Below are 23,287 nucleotides of genomic sequence, written 5' to 3' on the forward strand. Positions count from 1 at the left end.
AAAAAAAAAAAACTGAATTAATTCGATTTACTTTATGAAGATCCTTAATTTCTTAAGTACAGGCCAAGCTTACTCCCATCGTTCATGCTGTCGTTCTTGTTTCTAGGTGGCAGTTGGAGGGAAAAGCAAGTTCAATTAGAAAGACCCAATCGGTGAGTGACTGGCACACGTTTAGTGCTTTTACTCGTTGGATTTATTTATGTTCACTCATCAGGTTCTTTATGTGAGTTTTCTAATTTTATCTGGCAAGAGGATTTCTATACTGCTTTAGAAAACAGGCAGAAATGACAAATGAAACGGATGGTTATGTTTACACGTTGGTTACGAATGAGCAAATTAGTTACTGTCTGCATTCAAAGCAGGGTTAAGGTTAGAGTGTCTAGTGCTAATGCAAACCTACCAGCAAATGGTTGGCCTCCCAAACTGACAGACTGGGCAGGGAAAATATAAATGAGAATTCAAGACGCCTACGATAACTCTGGAGGATGTGCAGAAATCCACAGCTCAGGTGGGAGAAATTGTCACCAGAATAAATGTGAACTGTGTGACACACATGTCTGGCCTTTACAGAAAAGTGGAAAAAAGAAATCCACTTTAGATGTGAACATCTGAAAGGAGGTGCACTGGGTCACGTGCGACCGTCACTAAACGTTTCTGCAACCACGCTAAGCGCAGCCTGAAAAGCGTCTGGCTGTGAGATGAGGTTGCTGTTCTTTAGCAAGAATCTGCCTGAGCTTGAATTATTTTGCAGAAGAAAAACAGGCAAACATTTCCGTCTTTGTTCATTCATAAAGGTGCTAGAAGCTTGAAAAGAGTTGCAGCTAAAATTGCAGTGAAAGGTGATCCTGCAAAGTATTGATTGAATACAAAATGCACCACCCACTTTTTATTTTTTAAAGAAACAGAAGGTTAAAACCAATAATGGTGGACTTTGTGTCAATTTGACATAGTGTACTTTAACTTACAAATGTCGATTTAAAAAAAAAAAACGTACCTGGCTAATTGAGTCAAATAAAGAACCAGATCAGTTTTAGCTCTTTCTACAAATGTATAAGATGATTCATGTTAAACCAGCGCTCACCTTTACCATAAGGTATATTTGCTTATATCCTTGGTAAGACGAGGAGGCTCTGACTGATTCGTGCCCCACAGGGAGCCCATAACTTCCCCAACCCACCTACTGTACTTTGTAGAAGACTAGTTGCTTCTCTGTAAATCAAATCTCCTGCGCGGGATATTTGGGCACCGGCTCAGCTCTGTGGCACCGAGGTCTATATTTAAAAACGTCCACCATGACCTTGTTTCCCAGTATAAAGAAAGTTCCAGACTCCTGACGTGTCTGTCGTGTTTTTTGAAGCACACTGTGCAGCGAGTGTGCCACCTGGATAGCCCAGTGACGTGCAGAGAGCCAGTAAGCTGTCAGGCATGCCACAGTGCAGCTGCTTGATTTTCACATTAAAACTGAGTGCTGGGAAGGATTACCGTCACTTTGAGCTGCGAGTCGGCCTTGTTCGCCAGGCTTATTCAATCTACACAAGCATATCCCGTCGTAAGGAAACGCGTCTTTAGAGAATCGTGCAAAGTTCTTAAAAATATAAACACTTACACTTGTTTGTAGACATCCAGTCCTGGATCTGACCTCCAACTATAATATATTTTTTGAGGAAAACACCTTTCAGGCCAGGTTTTTTTGGTGACAAAAAAACCCCAAAGATCTCTTAGAAAGGGCACCAGTGTTCCCTTGTGGGCAAAAGAGAGCCATCCTGAAGGTCAACCACTGCGAAGGCACTCCACATGTCAAGCTTCTGTGTTAGAGTAATCAGACAAACCACAACACACTACTTGAATTTTAAGAAAGTAATCTAATGAAACCAAAACAGAACGTTTTGGTCTAAAGAATACTTGTAACGTCTGGAGAAAGCAGGCACTGCTCATTTCTCTGGCTAACATAATATATATAGTGAAGCATGGTGATGGCTGCATCATGCTGGGTTAGGGGGAGTATTTTGCCAGGAAAACTGGGCGCCTTCCAGCCTGATAGTAACTTCTCTCTTATATCTTTTGAGAAGTCTTGCTAAAGCCTAAACAAAAATGAAACATGTCTGGAAAGACATAAAAATGGCTGCCTAGCTAAACCGGCTAATTCATCTCGGTTAAGAGTTTACGTGGAGAAAAATGGCATGAAAAGCTTGTAAAGATGCACCTAACCAATACTTGTAATTACCGCCACCGGTGTTTCACCAAAGTATTGACTAAAGACTGTGACTCCACACGCGGCCTATTTTTGTCTATTCTGAATCTAGTCCGTTTGATAAAAAAAAAAAAAAAACGTTTGAACATGCAAAAATCCGGAGAAAGCTAAGTGGTGTGAATACTTTCTGGATGCGCCGTAAACGGAGAGGTGTCAGCTTCAGCCAGAAATAGCGATCCTTGTTTGTTCCCTCCCAGTGTCTTCATGAGAAATGGACAGCTGAGGAATGAAGTGAAGGGCAAATGACCAAGTTTTTCAACCACAAGGAGGCTCGTATTGACTTTGTGGTCGAAGTTTCTAAAGAAAACAAATGCCAATGTGAGCTAGTCAGGTATACCCATAAAGGAAAAGGGATATAAAGCTTTGGTAAACAACCTTGAGGCTAATGCTGTTTCACACCTACTAAACTATTAGAATCTATACATAGCAACTTTGACAGATGCAGTGACTAATACATCTGATGTCCTACTCTCTGCAGGCTTAAAAATATATCTTTTTTTTAAAAAACCAACCGATGACTTCATGGTCAAGCTGTTTCCTGAATGAAAGGTTTCTGCTCTCCTTCGGGCTCCTTTGCCCTTCACCGCACTTCTCATTCCTGCCGGAAAGGGAGCCGACGTTCCAGGCTGCCAATCACCTGCACCAGCTAACATCTGCTCTACGGGACGAGTAATTCTGCACTGCTGCGTATTTGATCACTTCCAACCCCAATCAAGGAGAAGTTGATGCGACCATGCCGAGTTTCAGCTACATACATGACTTCCGTGAGGACTCACAATCTGTTATTCAGCCATAATATGACATACAAATGTGACAAAAACATTTAATGACGAAATAATTATGCTTTTATAATAACAGTGATCTTTAAATGGTAACATCAGAGGTTGTTCTTTGCAATACATGCCCCAAGGAACAAGTGAATTGGGCAATTTCTTTGGGCCTCCAAACCAACAGGGGGCGCCCAACCGCACTGCAACTTTCCCACAAGTCTGGTTTACACATCATTTATTTTATTTTCTTTTTTCTTTTTTTGTGTGTGGGGTAAATCTGTTGTAATTTTGTAACACAAACCTTGTTATCCTCTATATCAAAAATTTAGATCAGTGTAGTATGATGGTGAAGAAAATATTTTGTACTTAAATGTTTAAAGGCAGCCCAGCTGTTTCATACGGACTAACAACTTAAATCAATTTGAGTATTGGGGAAAGCATTTCGTCTTTGTTTTTTTTTCTTTAAGTTAAGTTAGATTCTCCTACATCATGTCCACCATCGTTTCAGACAGCAGATATTTCTAGCTCTAGATGTCAAAACAAACGAATACAAAGATATTCTGATTTTTTTTTTTAAAACTTGAGTGACATCACTGTGAACAAAAGCAAATGAACATGAATTGAAGGAACATGCAGTTAGTTATTGTGTAGCAGATTTTCTTCGGTTGTAAACAATAATAATCCATAATGGTCTGAACATGGATGGTATATTATTTAAGATGTGGTGACTGATGGTAGCTGAAAGGCCCCCAGTCAAAATTAGCTAGAGGCCCTATTCAGCCTCGGACCGGCTCTGCTCTAGAATGTTTCCACCTTCAGCTTCTGAAAAATGTACACAAAACAGAAATAAGTACATTTTTAAAAAGCAATGCAAATTGCTTACTAGTAAATTAATTTAATAGATTTTTAACTCTTCTTTAGGGTTAATATAACACTTTAGAAAGTCCTAGGATTGTTTCAAGATATTTTATGTCATGTCAATTTGTTTTAGATTATATTGCTAATGATGTTATGATTAGACATGGGCCTGTATGAGCTTTTCGCTGATTGAGTAGAACGATTAAAACGAAAACATCATCCAAAACAGAAACGTACAAATTACACCTACTACTGCTGGAATGTAACATATTGATTATTACAGTTATGTCTATGTAACATTTATTATTTTAAATATGGGACAATTATTAGTCTTTTAATTGCATACACAACACCTACATTTAGTTGTAGTTGCCCTTACTTTCTTCCCTGTCCTTTTATAGAGTAAGAACCTTGTTAATTAGTCAGGCTATCTGCTCTGCCAGTCGGTCTCTTGTTTTTCTTTTGCACATGGGAATATTTTCAGATGTTCAAATTTGTTTATTTGCACATAAGCAAAAGTAAAGAGTAGCTCCTTCCTTCCAGCAGTGTGTAGAAAGAGGAGTGGTGTTGCTTCATGCTTCAACTACATGCTCCTCACAGCTGGGAAAAAAAAAAACAAAACAAAAAGAACTCTGGGCACAATGACGACGCTTCCTCTGGCACCTCATTAAAAAGACATTAACGGCGTGAAACAGGATGACGAATGATGAAGCCGTAGGTTTTTAAAACCTCGGCGTACCTCGATACCCAGAAACAGACCCATGCCTAATTATGATTTATGCAATCCTTGTTGTCATCATCACTGACGGTAACATCAGCTCAACTATTCCGACTTGGTCGCGACTCTGTTTCTGGAGACGGCACCTGTCGTCCGGACATTGAGAGAAAAGCCTGTGTATATAAAACAAGTGTTTTACATCACAGTAACTTTTACCGTGATGCTTTATAGATCGGTGAGTGGCCGTCGGCTCAAAGAGTTGTAGAGCTCCTAAGGATTTGAAATCCGTTTGTATCTCTTAGTTTGTCTGCCAGCGAATGTGTTGACCTTTAACACGTCGGTTTCTGCTGCAGAACTGATCAGTTTTTCTGTTGAGATTCAAATTGTTCCCACTTTATCAAATGGACCGCAGAGATTATTATTTTTCTTTTTCAAGATTGTTTTTGCTGCCATTCTCACATGCCACCTTATTTTGTGCTGCAATTCAGTCTAAGTTGGAAAGCTATGGATCGACAAGTTAATGATCTGCACCTATAACCACCTTCTTTTTTTTGTTGTTTTTTTTTTTGCACTTTGCCTAAATGTTGTTGCGATTTGTTTTGTTTGACAATACTGACTTTAGCAATAATAAAAATAAGAAAGAATTTGAAAATAATAATAATAATAAAAAAAAAAAAAAGTTGTTTTGGTTGTGTTGCGTCTCTTTCTACCTGCAGGAAAACAAACCTTGTGCCTTCAAGCAACTTGTTAAATTATGAGGCTTAGTTGAAACTCGAGGAGGGGGTGAAAGATTAAATGGCTGCATGATATTTTACCAGAGCAGGAATATACCTGCAGAATGTGTGCGTGTGTGTGTGAGTGAAACAGCGCCCCGATGTCCAGCTTCCTAACAATAGCCTGGTTAGCCATAGGGCGCTGCGGTCACCTGACTAGGAAGGGTCGGACCATGTCTCCTCGATGCTCAGCCTGCTGGTGAAGCTCAAGGAGCTGAAGGCTGAAGCTGCTCATCACTGACCTCCCCCTGTCTGGGTCACAGGTAAGAATGAATAAGAACTTTAAAGAAAAAAAGAAAAAGTGCAATTTGTGAATTCAGTTAATTATACTGCTTCTAAAATGAATTTAAATCTATAGTTTATTTTCCTTAATATTGATTTTCAGAGTGAAACGTGTTCATTCGTACTCCGCCTGCTGATTTGTTTCAGACTCGTATTGATTTTCTCACTTAGAAAAAAAAAAGAAGATCTGAATAAAATCCAAATTCATAGAGTATGAGTATTGTCTCTTTTTTTATTTTATTTTATTTTTTTAAGAGTTTGCATGAAAAGCATGTGCATTGATCAGGAAATAGTTTTGCATTTGCCTAAAAACGCATCTGACCTGTAGATTTCTGTATGTTTTCTTAACCCACATTTATTTATTTTTTGTCATTTGTCATTTTATTTCTGTACATTTTTCAGGTGACATGAGCTTTATGGTTCGTTTATTTCAACAGTAGTCTGATGTTTAGTCCAATAACAACAATAACACTCAGTTCTCTGTGAGCCGTTGCCAGGTCTGTTGTGTCGTTTGATGATCAGAAATATTTGCCAGTGTAAATATAGTCTGGGGTCCATTTTGCAGAGCTCAACCAGAACCAAATGTCAGACACAGAGGAAGTAGCGGGCGACGAGGCTCTGTACGTAACCCGTTTTATTGTTGGTGAAACAACTGTCTGAAATAAAATATTTGCTTTACAAATGTAAATAATTTTTAATTAAGGTGTCTTGTTTTTTTGTTCTATTTTTTGTTTGTGTTTCTGTCTTGCTGAAGAGAGGGAGAAGGTAAGAAAACTGAGATTTCACATAACTAACCTATTTTATTGAAGTCGCACAAAGCTCAAAATACACCAGTATTTGTCTCGTGGTTGATACTTTTTTTTCCTTTTTAATATTAGGACAATTGTATTGGTCTCAAACTGAGACCATTCAAGAATCGCCCTCTTTGTTAGCAATGCCTTGGTGGATTTTTGAAATGTTCCTGATTGGAGATCAACCTTTATTATAACCTCAGCTGTTGCAGCTGTTGGAAAGAGGGCCACACTACGGCTGAAAATAAATTTATATGGGTCATTCGTGGTGCTTTTCTTCCCCGTTTTGGGACGGGTATGAATATCTTTACTGTACATCTTATGGGGTCTTTATAGGGATTTGACCGTCAGGCCCATAGGAAACTCTGAATGTGGTGAAGACAAACATCAGTCCCACCCATCAGAGCTTTATACTCTGGATTTATCTTTTAATAATGTGCAAATGAGTGTTTACGAAACTAGAGTATAATTCTGACACTTAGTATCTTTTTTTTAAATTTAGTAGATGAATAAAGCTGATAGCCAGACAGAAGGAGAAAGCTACGGGTCAGACAAAAACGTGGAAGGTTTCGAGGCTTTTATTTGTAATACATGAATGAGACGGTTACTTTATCCGAGTTTTGATTTACACACCTCTGAGGTCAGTGTGCTGGAAATCTTTACGGCTCGTCTGGACATTTTCTCTAGAGAAAGTTGAATGTTTTAGAACCGCGTGTTCTTACACCCGTCCACACCCACGAGCCGAGAGATGAGAAGAAAACACGTTTAATAAACGGGTCACGTACTTTCTTCCTCTAGTTGTGCCTTTTCAAAAGTATTCACACTGAAGTCTTTTTTTATGCTTCTTTTCCCATTACAACCACAAATATCCAGGTATTCTATTGGGATTTTCCCCGGCAGGTCAACTCTGAGGAGCTTATTACTGTGAAATGAAAGGAAAACAATATTTATTTTATTTTACAAATAACTCAGTAACCCAGGAGACTGAATTTTTGATTCAGTCTCCTGGGTTAAAAATTAGTTGCCCAACTTTTTCCTGTCACCATGAATCTGAACTAACTTTAGGTCTTGCCAGATTCTCAATGGGGTTTAGGTCTGGACTTTGACTGGACCATTCTAACACACGATGCCTTGAACCAAGTCATTGTGTGGTAGTTCTATCGTCCTGTTGTAAGGTGAACCTCTGCCCATAGTCTCATTTTTTTAAAGCTTTTAACGAGCTTCTTCTGTAACTGTCCTGTCCTCTGTCCATCTTCCCCTCTGAAGAAAAGCTTCCCTGCAGCATGATGCTGCCACCTCTTACAGCTGCAACGTCGTTCTTCTCGCCGCTTTGCCATTAGAAATGGATTTGTGGAGATCACAACTACTAGTGATCCAGACATGTGAATCCCTGCGGCTTTCTGAAAATACGCTGTTTGTGGTTTAAATGTGACAAAATCTTACAAAAAATAAACAAGAATTAAGGGGCATGGTTATATGCTAAAGTGTTTTCAATAACTGACTCACTCACACTGACCTCTACAATTTCATATTTGTCTGGTGGTGGAAAAACTAATGACTAAACCATTTTTCTTTCTTTAGATGAGTCCAAGCCCAAACCCAAGTGAGTGTTTAGCTTCTCCTCATTGCAGCAGTCAGCCTTCCACTGCCATCGGGATTCTTATTATGCAGTAACAACAACGCATCTCTGCCTTTCTGCAGATTCATGACAAACATTTCGGCCCCAAAGATGCCTGATGGGGAAAAAGTGGACTTTGATGTAAGTTAATCTCCTTGTCTCATCGTACCACATCCACTTGGATCCCATTAGGTCTTGTCGTAAAGGATGGCCCTTCGTTTCCTCTTGTGATGTCAGGACATCTACAGGAAGCGGCAGGAGAAAGACCTGGCTGAGCTGCAGGCTTTGATTGAAGCTCACTTCGTCCAGAGGAAGAAGGAGGAAGAGGAGCTGGTCGCCCTGGTCAACAGAATTGTGAGCATTTCTGCTTCAGAGGAGTGAGGCTGATCTGACAAGACTATCCAATAATAATCATCTATAACTTCTGCGTACGAATTGTGCTTTAGGAAAATCGTCGAGCCGAGAGAGCCGAGCAGCAGAGGATCAGAGCCGAGAGGGAGAAGGACAGGCAGGCCAGACTTGCTGTACAGATTCTCTGCAGATACTCACCTCTTCACTGCTCTCTGATAATACCTGGCAGCACCAAAAGAGAGGTTTTGTTTTTTGTTTTCTGTTCCTTTAAATCCCCACCCTCCTGCAGGAGGAGAAGGAGCGCAAGGAGCAAGAGGAGCAGCGCAAAAAGCAGGATGAGGACGCCAAGAAGAAGAAGGCGCTCTCAAACATGAGCCAACAGTACGGCGCTGGACAGAAGGTCTTCATTTGGATTTTGATTTGCTAAAGCGTTTTAAATTTAGAATCAAAATAGGAAAGTTAAGAGTTTAAAAAGAAATATATACATATGGCAATCTTTACTTGAAGTAGGAGAGTTAAAAACTAGTAGATGTATAAAAAAACTAAATGAGTTTGTTCCTTTCATAACCTTGCTTAATGAATTTAATAAAGTAATTTCTATTAATTTAAACACCCATAATCCCACAAAGCAATAGCTGACTGTATTTTTCAGGTATAAAGGGCTGAAAATGCCATGGTTGAAAACATAAGTCATTAAAAAAAAATGTAAAAAAAAATAAATGCATACAATAAAAAAAATTTAATCAGATTTTTTTGTATTTATATTCAGTATATGTTAGAAGAATATATATTTTGAAGTATTTGCTTTTGCACTTTGAATTTATTTAAATAGATTTAGTTATTAGAATCAGTGGGCGGGGCTAACACTGCTGTAGACAAAGCTGATTGGTCTGCTGAGATAATCATGCACGTCAGGTGTCAGTATACCTGCAAACCTGAAATTTGCAATTAATTAAATGAAGTATTTTACGTGAAATACAAAGTTACTCAAACCAAACCAATGAAATTATTATTCTAATATTTGAATTATTGTTTTTTTTCCTGGTTCATTGTGAGAAGGAAGCTCATCTGGTTAATAGTTTACTCTTCATCTGATAAACAGAGTGACGCCAGGAGAGGAGGCAAGAAGCAAACCGAGAGGGAGAAGAAGAAGAAGATCCTCGCCGAACGCAGGAAGCCGCTCACCGTCGATCACCTCAGTGAGGACAAACTCAAGTACGACTCAACTTGGCTTGTTCTTTTGCTCAGTTTGTCCCAGAATACCGGTCGGGTTTTAATACACATGAAAATGTCGCTGTTAGACGTCAATCTAATGAGAAATTACAACAAATGCATTTAGGGAGAAGGCCAAGGAGCTGTGGGACTCGCTGAGGGGCCTGGAGTCCGAGAAGTTTGATCTCAGCGAAAAACTTAGAAGACAGAAATACGATGTAAGTCTGGCAAAGCAAAACAAGCATCGTCAGTGCATCTCGCTCACATCTCAAATGTCACGCTAGCTTCTGTGATTTTCTGCAAGCCACTAGATACTTGAGGTTTGTTTCCTTGCAGATTAACCAGCTTCTCTGCCGAGTTCAAGACCACCAGAGGCAAGTCTTAAAAAAAAAAGTGCATTAGTGCTGTGCTGTGTAACAATACAAGTTGTACCCTGCATACTGATGTTCTGAGTGTTTTTCTCTCCACGTTTCAGTGTCAAAGGTCGCGGTAAGGGGAAGATGGGCGGCCGTCTGAGGTAAAGCTGCTGCGAGACGGAGACGAGGAAGACCTTCGCGGCAAATACTCCCAATTCTGTTTATCGTCCTGTTGTCTTAAAGTACATGTCAACCGTCATGAGATCAAAACAATAAATAGGTCATTTCATCCAGTCTGATTCATTTCTATAAACCATTAAGAGCCCATTTGTCCCCATCTGCATGTCTCACATAATGATAATAATAATAAAAAAGATTTGAATGACAACAAATGTGTCTTATTTAGCTTTAAACACAAATATTAACAAGAAACCAAAAGTGTTAGTAGATCTAAACGATCATTTAAAGGTTATAGATTCTGGTAACTTTGAATAAACAGTAGACATTTTTAGTACCGTTTAATCATTTATAGGTTTTATTTCAATCTAAAATAAGAGCAGAAGTTTCGCATTCAAGACTCCACACAGTGGCGACATAAAATTTCTCATGTTTCTGCTTTTGATTACATTAAGAAAAATATAATCTGAGACTACAGTATGCGTGTAATGCTGATAAAGAGGGGTTACCACACACCATCCCCTGTTTATAGACAGTCCTCGCTGTTCTGTACATTACAATTTTATACTGGTGAGGAACCCTTCCAACGTCAGTGCATTTTTACAAGTGACCTCATAGGTCCGAGGCGCGTCGGGACTCGGTCGGAGGAGGATGTTGGAGACGGATGGTCTGTGAGGGTGACGGTCCCACAAGCCATGAACAGTACTTGGTGGAGAGCGGCGATGCTCACCACATGTGGGTCTCTCTGATCTCTGCGATCACCTGGCTGGCTTTCTGCAAAGCCTGGACACACAGGGACACGACAACAGAGGAGCGTTAGACAGCCCTAATATCACGCACACACATGTGCGTGAAACATAGCGTTTTTACATAAAACAGTTAAAACCAAGTGTTTTTTTTTTTTTTTGGATTGGGATAGGGAAATATGTAAAACTAATATTAAAGTATAATATTGTTAAAAACGAATTTATATTTTCAAAAGTGATGCATCAATAAAGTCATTAATTTGAAAGATTATGGTATAGAGTTCGGACTGGACGATGTGACTGAAAAACATGTCGATAATTCTTGATTTGTTTTTTGTTTTAAATATCTGAATTGTTGTTAAGCTGGTGGCAGGACCTTTCCTGATTTCTCTACAGTTTTCACTCCACGCCGTTTTTTTTAAATTATTTTTAAGCAGTTATGAGGCATAATGGAGGAACTTTGAAACGCTCCTGCGCTAGTTGCTCAACATGTTGTTGCTAGGTAACCAAAGAGCGAGTGAGTGAGCTGGTGCCACCAACCTTCTTTAGCTAGCCAGGAGAGGTTGAGTATCTCAAGCCTTTCCACTGCCGACATCCCCCAGAATGCTGTGCGGCTCTGGGTCGAAGTTCAGTGACATTGTTGAATATTCTAACGGACCCATTTTTACTAATATTGATCGCCTGTCTATTGTTATTGATTTATTCACCTGCCACATGTAGAGCTACTGAAAACTGAAAATTATGTCACAGAAATATGCAATTTCATAAAAACATAATAACATGAAGTGCAAGGGATGAACTTTCAGGAATGACTGCATCACTGTGGTGCAACCTGGCCACATGAAACCTGTGGCTTAAATCAACATCTTCTAAAGCCTGTTGAGGCGCTCGGATTTTCTTAAATCACCTGTATTGACTTTTGACTCCATGAAACCAAGTGCAGCAACCAGCAGATGACAAAACATCAAAATCTTCACGACGGGTAGCTTCACTTTTGAGCTCAGATGCTTGAGGTCTGACATTTACTTTCACCTAATAAGAAGCCTTCTAACCTTTAAGCAACAGCCCTTTTTACACTGACCTTTAAAACAGATATGAAGCTTCTCATCTAATTGACGCCGACTGTGGTTTTAGTACATTGTAGTGGCATGTAAAGAACGTGTCACCTTTAGCATGTCGGCGGCCTCGTTGCGCCTCTGAGCCATGTCCTCAGACTCTGTCAGCAGATCATTCAGCAGGGTGGTCTTGTATAACTGACCCACCAGTTCGCTCTGCAGGGAGTCCTTCACGTGGTTCACCAGGAAGTGCATCACAGCCTTTGGTACGCTGAGTTCAAACAATGATTTAGGTCAGGCAGTAAGCAGAAATCACAGTTTTTACCATTTATTTAATATGGCTAGCATATAAATAGAATAAAAATAAAAAACGCAAAAACATGTGTGTACCTGTCTTGGATATTTTTCCGAACAATAAGAAAGTATGACTTGATGAGTCTCTCAATGACCTCGCAGTCCCTCTGCTCACGAGCAGACAGCTTTCTGGATACTGGTACAGGCTGGTGACAAAAGGATGAAAATTAGCTTCTTGATGCTCTGACACTTATTCAAAAGGATTTACACAATAAGTAAACTAAAAATACACAGACTGTTATCTTTTTCACATTTCAGTGTCAGAAGTCAAAGGGAAAGAATCACTATATAACTTATGTATTTTTTTTTAATATATAATAAAGGATATTATTATTATTTTTTTACATCTTTTTAAACCTTTGTTGCTCATGTGTGGTAACAGAACAAATCTTTGTCAGAATAACAAACTTGTCTGCCGTCCAGTTGTTTTATCTCCCCGTTTACAATTCAAGTTAATACTCTATTTTGGTCTCAAAACACTTTGTACTACTTATCTACAAGGTCTCTTTGTCCTTTATTGAGCAGTCACAAAATAAGAAGACTGCCCCCTAGAGTGAGCAGCATGCAACAACAAATACATACAGCTTAATTTTATTTGCCAATAGATCCAAAAGTTACCAGTGTTTTGGATTTCATAAAGCTTTTTCTTTATAATAAAACCGGACCGGTATTACAGCAGATTTAGCCAATTTGTAGTTACTTCAGAATACATATTAACATCTGCAGCCATATTTCAATGCTACGGGAAAAAAAACAACTTTGAAAATCTGACCAATTAAAGCCAGTTCAGAGCACCTACCACATCCAGCAGGTTGACGGCGTGGCCCCTCTGCGGAGTGACGCCGGATAGAGGTTGGGGTGTCGTCCTGTCAGCCGGCAGACCCTCCTCTCCTTTCTTGAACATGCCTCTCCAGTTGCCTGTGCCTCCATCTCCCTGCTCATTAACAGAACCGCTCTGAAGGCTAGCGGCCGCTGCCTACGTTGAGAAGACAAATGATCGTTAAAAGGCTCAATAGCATGAGAGAGATGGAGGGTGAGGAAAAGAGGGTCAAATACATGACCGATCAAAATCAAACCATGTCAACTTTCAGCATGCTGTAAGTTCCCCTGACAACAAAGGAGTTCAATATACATACTTTCAAGAGGCACAAAAAAAAAAAAAAAGGCTGAAATAAATTAATGCAATAGTAAAGCCTTCACTATTTCAAAAATGTCCTTTGGTCAGTTTCATGCTCGTTTATGTTCCCATTATTGATCACATTTCAGCTCATATTAGATTCAAGAGGAAAGTTAAGGATGAAATGTTGTGATGCGATTGTTGCAGCATGCTCTCTGCGGACAAATTTAACATTTAAAGTGACCCGTTACCGTATTCACGAACCTATCGGCATCTTAGCAGACCACAACTTTAAAATTTGGTATTTGGCTTTTACATTGTGAATTGTTCTAATAAAGACACTAAAGTTTTATTATGACCAAATGTGAAAAAGCTTTGGGGGTGTGAAAATTTGTACAAGTCACCATAAATGTAAAGGGAGTTCTACAGTTGGAGCTGCTGGCGTGGAGGTGTCGGCCGCATTCCTCAACACCTGGATTCACCAATAAATCTTAGAAATGACTGCATCAGTTTGAGAGCAAACAAAAGCAGAGCTTTCAGTTTGCAGGAGAACAGATGCAAAGTAAGCAGACAGCAACAGAAAGCGACACACCTTGGCGGCCTCCCCTTCCAGGGCAACAGGCTCAGAGGGGGATACAGACTGCCCAACGGGGCTTTTAAAGGACTAAAAGCAAACCAGAGGAAGAACAGAGCGAATAGAAAAGAGGCTGAAGCTACAATGATCAGGAGCTACAGATATCAGACACAGATGCAATTTGAAATTGGCAAAATGAAGAACATTGAACAAATTTTAAGAAAACGTTCACACGCAGAGTGTACCTTATCTCTGGGAACGGAGGGAGGCAAGTCTCTCATTCTGCTGCGTCTCTGCTCCTAAAAAAAGTGGAATTATATTAGAAGCATTGCTCTAGTAGCACAGAGTGCTGCCAACATCATTAAATAATCCTACATGCAGAAGATTTGAAATCTAATTTTCGTACATCTAGATTGTTATTCATGAGGCCAATGGCATCTGCAAAGTCGGGGTGTTTGGTGTTGATGTAGGATAGCTCAATGGCAACCAGGTTATGAACCTGAAGAGAAATTAGAAAATAAAACTGATTAGACTTTGAAAACTTCAACAGAATGCTCACGGGCGATCAATAAGACTCTGACCATGTCGTTTGTGACTGGAAGTCTCCTTCTGAGGAGGGAGGTGACCACCTCCACGATGGCATCATGGAGTTTTGGAAATCTTAACAATTCCTGCAAAGGGGAAAGGAAGTCAGGAAGGTTAGCACRCATGTTTTATCGTTTGCACATTCCCAGCATGCCTCTGGATGTTCCTGAGGGCGTTTCTCGCCTGTGTGCTGTAGTTGCTGCAGTGCTGGATGATCCTCTGCATCTCCTCGTGAACCAGCTCGACACAACGCAGACTGGGCTCCTCCAGGCGTTTGATCTGCCGCTTCACCAGCAGCTCAAACGAAACCTCGGGCACGAACAAAGCGGGCCTCGGCCCCTGGCGAGAGAGATTCAAACCGTGACCCATTGTGAAGACCCCGCTTGAGATGAAGGTTGTGACAGAAAAATGCAGCAAAAAAACAAACAAACAAAAAAAAAAACCCAACCGTTGCATTCCTGATTGCAGTCAGCACGTCGATGGTGGTCAGGCCGCCCAGTGGATCCACAGACTCTAAAGTGCGACCAAACGTCTCGTGGAAAATATAACAGATTCTCGCGCCGCCACATCTGAAGAAATATTTTWAAAAAAATTACTTTGAAGATCTATTTAAAATTGAAGAATCGATTTGTGAATTTGGCAGAGTTAGAGACGCGACTCACAGCTCGGCCGTCTCGATGTACTTGGCCGTGCCCTCTATGGTGTTGCAGTACTCTGCAGCAAACTTGGTGATGAGCTGCAGCAAGGTGGCGCTCTTGTCCTCGACGGGCTCGCCATAGCTGTTCAGCAGAGACTGGTACTGCGCTGCCAGCACGTTGATCCTCGTCTTCAGCTCGGGAAGGCAGTCTCTGATGTGATGCATCAGCAGCCTATAGTGACAAAACACACCAGTTCAGCCAGTATAGCAAGCTGCAATCTGACCGACAAGGTATCAAAACTGTTAATAATTAAAATGTAGACGTTAAGCAGTGGAAAGATTACAAACACTCCTCATTGGTCATTTTATCCCGTGAAGCACGTGTGTAAAACTCCAGGAAGCATCGCAAATATTTCCAAATCCAGCCGGCCGTAGCTTTTTCAGATAAAACATTAAGTACGCTTAAATATTAGTTTATCAATCAAATCAGTGTAGTTTCTCCATCTACTGCCCAATTATATCAATCAGTCTGTCCAGTTTCTCGCAAATTATTGTGGAAATTTGTGCAAAAATCAACAAGTCTCCGCACTTTTTCGCATTAATATGTAATTGGGAGTTTATTGCAGATTTTTCTCAAAAACTCTTACTTGGACCAAACAACTGCCTCAGCCTTAATGTCAGATTATAGTCCGTGATCTATACAGCGAGTGATAAAAAGTTGCATATTTCCAAATTTGCGCATAAGTTGGAAATATGCACAAATATTTCCAAATTAGTACCACAAACACTTTTTTTTTTTTGCAATAAAAATCAATCACAAAACATTCATGAAATCCTTGAGGAACTGAAAAGATGTTCAATATTATTTTATCTCAAGAATTCATTGATATTTTAACAGTTTGTGAACAAGTTTTATCAATACATTCTATCACAACTGGCCCTTAAAGAGCATTCGTAATCTGGATTTGGCCCAAAACAAAAATGAGCTTGACACCTCTGCCTTAAAGGACTAATTGAATCACCCTTCTTGGATCGTTCTAATCAGTTCGGCTATTTTCGTCAATAATAATCCAGATTAGCTCAAATGTTTTAAAACACACTCAATTGAACAGAACACTGTTAACCATTGTGTGCATATGCAATTCATCGCTGGATTTTAAGTTGTATACCTGTTTAATGTTCTAGCCAGATATTTAGTTCCATTCCTGTTTGCGAGAGATGGATACTTCTTTTGTAGGAAGGCATATTCATCACGAATGGAATCCGCCACTAATTTCTTTTGATTGATGTCCAACTGACTCCTGGGGAAAAAGCACAAAAAACAGCGATCAGAATGTGTTGAGCTGTGAAATTAAGCTCCGTTTTCTACTATTATTGCTGGGAGCGGAGCTGCATACGAGCTCAGAGATGTTCCGGTAATACCTGTTAACTACTCCAATAATACCCAGTTTAACAGGGATGACTCTGCCCATCAGAACATCCATGGCATCTGTGCCGGCGTCCATAAGATCCAGCTTGGTCACCACAGCGAGGGTCCTCCTTCCTGAACATAAAAGACACACCCATGAAGTTCAAACACAGCAGGGAATTCACACCCGCATAACTCGGAGGGAAAATGAAAGACAACGCGACGCCAAAACAGACGGGGGACAGGAAAACAAAACAAAGATGGCATTTACCATCTGGGTCGACCTCTCGGGCCACCTTTAGAGCCTCTGACGTCGCCATGTCGGTGTTGGCAGCAGTCACAGCCAGGATTATGGAGTTAGGGTTGGAGATGTATTTTAGAATCAGCTCCCTGATCTGGATCTCTATGTCATTAGGTTGGTCCCCCACTGGTACCTATATAAAGGAGCAAATAAGAGTTTGAAACCAAAAGGCAGTGAAATGACCTAAGCTGACATGTTCCAGTTGATTACAAGTTATTTATTTGTATCTGATCAAACTTAAAATGGTATTAATTTTCTTATATTTTGACTATGTTCAATGAATCCTAGATTTGCAGGTTTCCAGTTTTCTATTGTTGTCTGTGCCTTTAAACAATAAATAAATCAATAAAATGGAAGCATACATGCAAAACACAACACAGCAGAATAATGAATGAAAAAATTATTACGTTTGCTGTGTTTATAGAGAAAATTTGTAAGGAAAAAAAAAAATCAAAATTGAGCAATAAATTTGTATAATTGCACAGGCGTAAGACTCAAATTAAACTGATATTGAAAAACTGATTAGGCAATAATCAACAGGTCATGAAAAGTTGTGTTGCTGCAGTAGACTAAATATTGTTGGAAGCCATAAGCAAAACATAGAAATGTACTAAACATAGGGATCACTTTTAAAATTTGTCTTGTAATTTAAGTCGTAAATATCTATTATGAATTTATCGATTTGAAGGATTTGGGGATTTTCTTTTAAAAACGTAAAAGTACATAATAAACAGAACTTTGGAATGTCTTATTTGACAGGACAGAGGATGAAGAACATCAAAAAAACTTTTATCATCCAGAAGAGAAAATGCTTTTGAAAAATTGGTGACAGAGCTTTCTGAGGTACATGGTTGTTGTAAAATATATATTTTCGCACATACAGAGGCTATCAGTCCTCGACGCAGCCGTTCAGGGATCAATACCAACCGTAGAACTTTTGCTGTTAGGTTAATGATACATTGGAGACGCTGGAAAAATCAGCGTCTCCAATGTATCATTAACCTTCCATTGTGATGCTTTCAGTTTAGCATTTTAAGGAAATGCATCTTTCATTCCTCCTCGCCAGACATTTTGTGGGTACAGCTAATGAAACTATAACTAAACAGGAGAGCGGCTTGTAAATGACCATGGCATCTATCAACCAGATACTTTAACGTGTAATTGTGGAAACTGAGACGGGAACCTTCGCGTGAGATTTCATTAAAACCTTTTCCACAATCATTTCTGCACCCAGGTCTATACCCGTTTTTGACAAATAAGACTAAATTGCTCAATTAAAAAGACAGCTAAAGGAATTTTACAATTTCCATACACTACATAAAAAAAATTACCCGTCTATGCTGGAGATTTTCAAAGCGAGACTGAAACTTATCTTACTTTTGTGATGCCAGGAAGGTCCACTAGCGTGAGGTTCACAACATGCGGAGAGAAGATTTTCAGGTGAATGGGTTCATCGCTAATACCCTGAAAGAAAAATGCCAAGATTAATCATTTTCAACGAAAATTTTCAAGCGATGTGGATTTTTTTTTTTTTTAATTCCTTTCTAAGCCTACCTTGTTGGTACCCGTAATTCTTTCCGTCTCTGCTTCAATCTCTTTCCTGATCTCCTCAAAGTCTGCGTAGATCTGAAAGTGAATGTTAGCCACAGGATGTAAGGACAGCAGAAACAGACGGCATCCATTCAAGAAGAATTTTTAAACAAATACGAAGGAAAGAAGCAAAAAATAAAAACACAATATGAAAAAAGAAAACCTCTGATATCTTTATTATTAGACTATGAGAACATTAAGAAGCACCTTTTATGGAACTTAACCATGAAGGACATTTACTGTCCAGCCAAATATATTTTTAGCAGTTAACAGGAGGCCACCGACTCTTATTGCAGGTTATAGATCTTGTGCTGCACTTGTAGAAGTAGCACAAATAAACTGATATAGCTTATCATTAAGTAGTATGGCATTCATAGAAAAAAGGGGTTATATTCTGATGCAATACTCTAATATTCAGACATTTATACACAGCAGGCTACTAACAGAAAGTTCAATAAAGAGGAAAGGAATGCAAGGAGGAACGTCGGTGAATTCTACCTTGTTTTTGGTGTGCAAGAATTTACCCCATTCCTCTCCCTCGATGCCTGCAGAGACACAAAGATAAGATCGGATATGGCCATGAAAACATGGCTGCCGCTATGGCAACAGTCCCCTTGTGAATGTCCTCTGGGAGGATTTTTCTCACGGCATAGACGGAATGGAAAAACTAAAACTAAACATGGACAGCTGTGAAGCTTACAACAACAAAAATAACTTGGATGTGTTTATACAATGACGGCAACAAAAAAAATTGCTGTCAAAGGGAGGAAAAAGAAACGGATGAGACACAGAAGCAGAATACAAAGAGCTAGATACATTTATTGGCACCTCTAAGAATTATTTTATTAGAAATGTAACTGAAGCGGTTTCTAATTTATACTTTATTTTATTTTAAGTTGATCAAGATAGTTTTATGTATTAATTCATACAATTCTGGAGCATAAATATGATGTTCACTTTTTTGTTACTCGCCCTTGTTACACTATAGCTGTGTAGGAGTAAAGGCAAAAAAAAAACCTCCCACTATGACAAATGGAGTTTATTGAACTAATGTGACATATATTTTAGTCATATGAGAATAAGTTGGAGCATTTAAGTAACAAACACTCCAGGTTATTCTGGGAGGAAACGATTTGGTATGGATGAGGATCTGTGGGTTGCTTTACTTCCAAAAGGTCCTGGTGGGAGCCTTGACAGAGAGCATGATATCATAAAACAGAAGGATATTTGTGATAATCTGGTACAATCTGCCAGGACACAAACACATTGTCACATTGCTGCTGAATAATGATCCAAAACATAAGGACAAATTAATACAGAAAAGGTTCACCAAAGATAGAAATCAACCTTCTTCTTCTACGGCATTCTCAGTCGCCAGAAAGCAACGCGACTGAAAACCTGTGTGTCACGCTGAAGAGAGCCTAACAAGGAAGCTGAGATCTGGAAGATCCCGCAGGATTGTGCAACGATCAAAGAGACCCTCCATCTGTATGTTCGAGGAAACGCAGAAGTGCAAACTTATTRGCAAAAGTACTTTTTTAAAGCCAATTATTTCTTGATATCGGATTGCTTTTTTTACCCATTGAATAAATGTATTTTAATGAAATTAAAAGGTGGAATTATTTGCAATAAATGTATTACTTTAAACAGCTACAAAAATAGGAGGGAGGATAAAGCAAAAAGGGCTGAGCAAGTGGGATGGGTTCACAGGTGGGGGTGTAATCTAGAAAATAGAAAAAGAGACCTTTGTAAAGGCGGCCATTTTTCTTGGATGCTGTGGTTGAAGAGAGACAGAAAGGTTAGGCTGGCTATCTGCAGCATCGGAGTGATAGTGAAGCAATGCAACACCACTCTGAGGCAAATTCCAGAGGATAAAAGTAGCTGTTCAAAAAGCTTTCAGACAGTTAACCAAAAAAAATCTAAGTCACCTACAGGAAGAGAAGCATACCAGTATTCTACATCTTAAGATATATTTAAATAAGGAGCACATAACTAATTGAAATCAATCAAGTTTTATCATAAAAAAAGAGGAAGAGGTGAAGGTTCTGTTACCATTCTCTTCATTGGTTTTCCTGCGATCATCTGCGTCAATGTGTACAAGCTGCAGGATGAGGGGCCGACGCGTCACGATGCCGGTTCCGCGTGGTAGGATGTCCCGGCCAACTAGGCTCTCTAAAACAGAGCTCTTCCCGCTGCTCTGTGGACAACAGCAGCAACATTATAAACACGGGTAAACAGCAGCCTCTAGACATGACTAATGGGACACACAAATCATTTCTTGGCAGGAAAAACCAGTCCCAACAGGCAAATAATTAAAAAAAGAGAACATATGTGACTGCTGGTTACACCTACAGTGGCATTTCATTCCATCTTTCAGGACACTTCTGCTGCAAAGAGGAGGTAGGGCTAAAAATGAACATACTATTCATGTAGAGATTCCTAAAATGAGTCATTACTTGAGGGTTGGACTAGTAAGTGATTCAAGACATTTAGCTGTAACCACAGAAGAAAAGCACTGCAGACAATAAGTGTGAGCATGAGGGTGGAGTTGCTCTAAAATGTTCCACTAGGTTTATGACAAAGTCCAGCAAAGATGAGAAGCGTCTCTTTCCTTGTTGGTTTCTTTAATTTTAGACCTTAAAAAGTAAAATACATCAAAGGTTTCCATAGAATGTCTCAAAATATATCTTAAATTGCATTGCTTCTACCATCATCTTTTTTTATATATATACATTTTATTAACTTGTTTTGGGAGGGGAAAATAAATGAGCTAGTTGCACTTATTCTCTGGGGACATCAGGAGTCATCAAGCAGAGACATAGCCACAGGTCCACTGTTATGGACGCATCAATAAATCAGACAGTTTTCCTTAAATTGGCTCTGATCAGAACGTCTGATACAAAAACATCTGACATTTTTCACATATTCCATTTTTACATCGACTCCAAGAACTCTGCATAAAAACACATCAGCATGCACATTGTTAAGTAGAGAAAAACCCCAGTGATAATGATACTTTGTTTATTTTCTCTTGGATTCAAAGCTTTAACCTTTATCAAAGGACAATTATCGCATGTTCTCCTTTAAGTATTACAGCCCTGATAAACTTCGGAACTAATCAAAATCTCAATCAGCGTGGCTGAAAAACTGAAAACATAATTAGCATCTTTACACCAAATCCCTATTTTTAAGGATTCCTTAAAAAATAATAATAGCAAAAATAATTATACTTCTAAAACCAGTCAACTGGCTTATTTAAGCAATTAAATTCAAAAAATTTTGCTATATTCTCATTGAGACACTTGTTTGCAAATATCTGTTATGAAGTGTACCTGTATACTGTAGTTGCTGAAGTAAGGCAGATAATCTGGTTGTAAAAACCCACATATCGAATATCAGGACAGAAAAAATACCAACTTGAGTTGGTAAAGTCACATTTAACTTCGAGTTATTATGGAAGTGAAATGAAAATTATCATTATATTACTTTTTTTATTATTAATGCGGGTCCTGAACCAACATTATAACGGTGACAAAAGTTGAGTTTAGCTTACTGAAACCCTGTCTTATTTACTTTGTGGAAGAGGAACAAATGAGATAATGGCCGTTCTGGTGATGTTCTTTAGAGAACATTGATTAGGCCAAGCAAACATTACAAACTCTTTCACATAGCCTTCTCTCCATGACAACCCAGGAGAGAAGGCAAACTGTCTGAGGCAGTTACATCCTATTAGCAACCAAGTGAAGATAAATCTCTTAGACAAAACCTGCCACTTTAAACCAATTAGGCTCTAATGTTTACACACGATAGCTACTACCACATTTTAAACTATAATAGCTTACTTGGATGATAAACAGGGCACTCTATGAGCTAAAATGCATTTGTTATTATTGCTTGACGTTCCCTATGAACTCTCAAATGAAACAAAAAGTATCATTAATGCGAACAGTGAATGAAAACAAACAGAGCTTGTACCTAGCTAAACTGGGACGGGAGTAAAACGGTAAAGGAACAGCAGTTTTAATGCTAATGACTGATAACGTAAATACACGTTCAAGCCAACTGTCAATAACAGTTCAGAATATGCAAAGGCAGCTAATGCTAACCTAGCTCCAGCGGTAATTATTCAATTAGACTTGAAACTAGTGTACCGTCAAGTGAGTTAGTTTATTGATACGGTGTTTGGCTGAAAATGAAAGGAAAGCATTTCCAGCCAAACAGCTGAAAATGTAACACCAAACAGCCACAACAATTAGTTTACGCAGGCTGGAAAACTTGCTAGCCTTTAAGCACAGAGACGTTTCTCACCTGGGTTCCAACAACAACTATCTGGGGCAGCTGTATGATATCCGCACCGACTGTGTTAAATACATCTTGCAGCTTATTAATGACAGGTATAAGGGCCTCCATTAGCGTCGATCCAGGAAACTGAGCTGTCCTCCAAATAACTTTTCTTCACGTGAAACCACACGGGGACAAAGTCATTCAATGCCCCCTTCGCTAAAGCTACTTTCGACTCTTGGATTTAGCCACAACTGCGCAAACAGTTCGACGGAACTGCATTGTGGGAGTTGCAGTTCAGGAAGTACCGTTCAACGTTCAGGGGATAAAGGAGGGGTTTGTTTGAAGCAAGCTAAACTACAACCGTTGATTTCGTCACATGTACCGCACCAATCAAAAAGCAGATCACCCCTCCGTCACCTCCTATCCCCACCCATTCACCAAACAACGGTCTCTATGCACCAAAAATATTTACCTAAATC

General features: G+C 39.3%; 2 protein-coding genes and 1 long non-coding RNA gene across 6 annotated transcripts; 2 read left to right on the top strand and 1 right to left on the bottom strand.

The window, feature by feature from the left end:
* Positions 1-89: 89 nt before the first annotated feature.
* Positions 90-3,590, top strand: LOC108166341 (uncharacterized). The gene is made up of 2 exons (XR_001776668.1): positions 90-152; positions 2,730-3,590. It is a non-coding gene; the product is annotated as an uncharacterized LOC108166341 (long non-coding RNA).
* Positions 3,591-5,524: 1,934 nt separating this feature from the next.
* tnnt2d (troponin T2d, cardiac) lies at positions 5,525-10,273 on the top strand. The gene is made up of 12 exons (XM_008410996.1): positions 5,525-5,633; positions 6,218-6,272; positions 6,407-6,417; positions 8,025-8,046; positions 8,145-8,202; positions 8,299-8,415; positions 8,508-8,585; positions 8,702-8,812; positions 9,515-9,627; positions 9,752-9,842; positions 9,961-9,998; positions 10,100-10,273. The coding sequence occupies exons 2-12, from the start codon at positions 6,235-6,237 to the stop codon at positions 10,143-10,145; spliced, it is 723 nt and encodes a 240-aa protein (XP_008409218.1). The 5' UTR covers positions 5,525-5,633; positions 6,218-6,234; the 3' UTR covers positions 10,146-10,273.
* A 219-nt stretch (positions 10,274-10,492) lies between these two features.
* Positions 10,493-23,110, bottom strand: dnm1l (dynamin 1-like). 4 transcript variants are annotated; one of them, XM_008410997.2, is made up of 20 exons: positions 22,833-23,110; positions 20,577-20,721; positions 20,269-20,298; positions 19,023-19,069; positions 18,489-18,560; positions 18,312-18,398; positions 16,905-17,067; positions 16,648-16,768; positions 16,395-16,526; positions 15,251-15,457; positions 15,037-15,157; positions 14,772-14,927; positions 14,585-14,674; positions 14,410-14,502; positions 14,249-14,302; positions 14,022-14,093; positions 13,112-13,288; positions 12,349-12,458; positions 12,070-12,229; positions 10,493-10,940 (listed from the first exon to the last, which is right to left on the bottom strand). In XM_008410997.2, exons 1-20 carry the CDS (start codon positions 22,932-22,934, stop codon positions 10,884-10,886), a joined length of 2,196 nt encoding a protein of 731 aa, XP_008409219.1. In that variant the 5' UTR covers positions 22,935-23,110; the 3' UTR covers positions 10,493-10,883. The 4 variants fall into 4 exon arrangements, with proteins under 4 accessions (XP_008409219.1, XP_008409220.1, XP_008409221.1 ...); XM_008410998.2 differs by lacking the exon at positions 20,269-20,298 and having other exon boundaries at positions 22,833-23,109; XM_008410999.2 differs by lacking the exon at positions 14,022-14,093 and having other exon boundaries at positions 22,833-23,108.
* Between the last annotated feature and the right edge of the window lie 177 nt (positions 23,111-23,287).

Source organism: Poecilia reticulata, linkage group LG6 (genome assembly GCF_000633615.1).
Source record: "Poecilia reticulata strain Guanapo linkage group LG6, Guppy_female_1.0+MT, whole genome shotgun sequence".
Lineage (NCBI taxonomy): Eukaryota > Metazoa > Chordata > Actinopteri > Cyprinodontiformes > Poeciliidae > Poecilia > Poecilia reticulata.

What these genes read in the sequence shown, in the direction of transcription:
- tnnt2d (XM_008410996.1), top strand. Translation starts at nt 6,235, where the DNA reads ATGTCAGACACAGAGGAAGTAGCGGGCGACGAGGCTCT. An exon ending in GAGTCCAAGCCCAAACCCAA is followed by an intron (nt 8,047 to 8,144) that starts GTGAGTGTTTAG and finishes GCCTTTCTGCAG; the next exon opens with ATTCATGACAAACATTTCGG. An exon ending in CGAGTTCAAGACCACCAGAG is followed by an intron (nt 9,999 to 10,099) that starts GCAAGTCTTAAA and finishes TCCACGTTTCAG; the next exon opens with TGTCAAAGGTCGCGGTAAGG.
- dnm1l (XM_008410997.2), bottom strand. Translation starts at nt 22,934, where the DNA reads ATGGAGGCCCTTATACCTGTCATTAATAAGCTGCAAGATGTATTTAAC. An exon ending in TACATCGAGACGGCCGAGCT is followed by an intron (nt 15,158 to 15,250) that starts GTGAGTCGCGTC and finishes ATATTTCTTCAG; the next exon opens with ATGTGGCGGCGCGAGAATCT. An exon ending in GCAGCAACTACAGCACACAG is followed by an intron (nt 14,675 to 14,771) that starts GCGAGAAACGCC and finishes TCCCCTTTGCAG; the next exon opens with GAATTGTTAAGATTTCCAAA.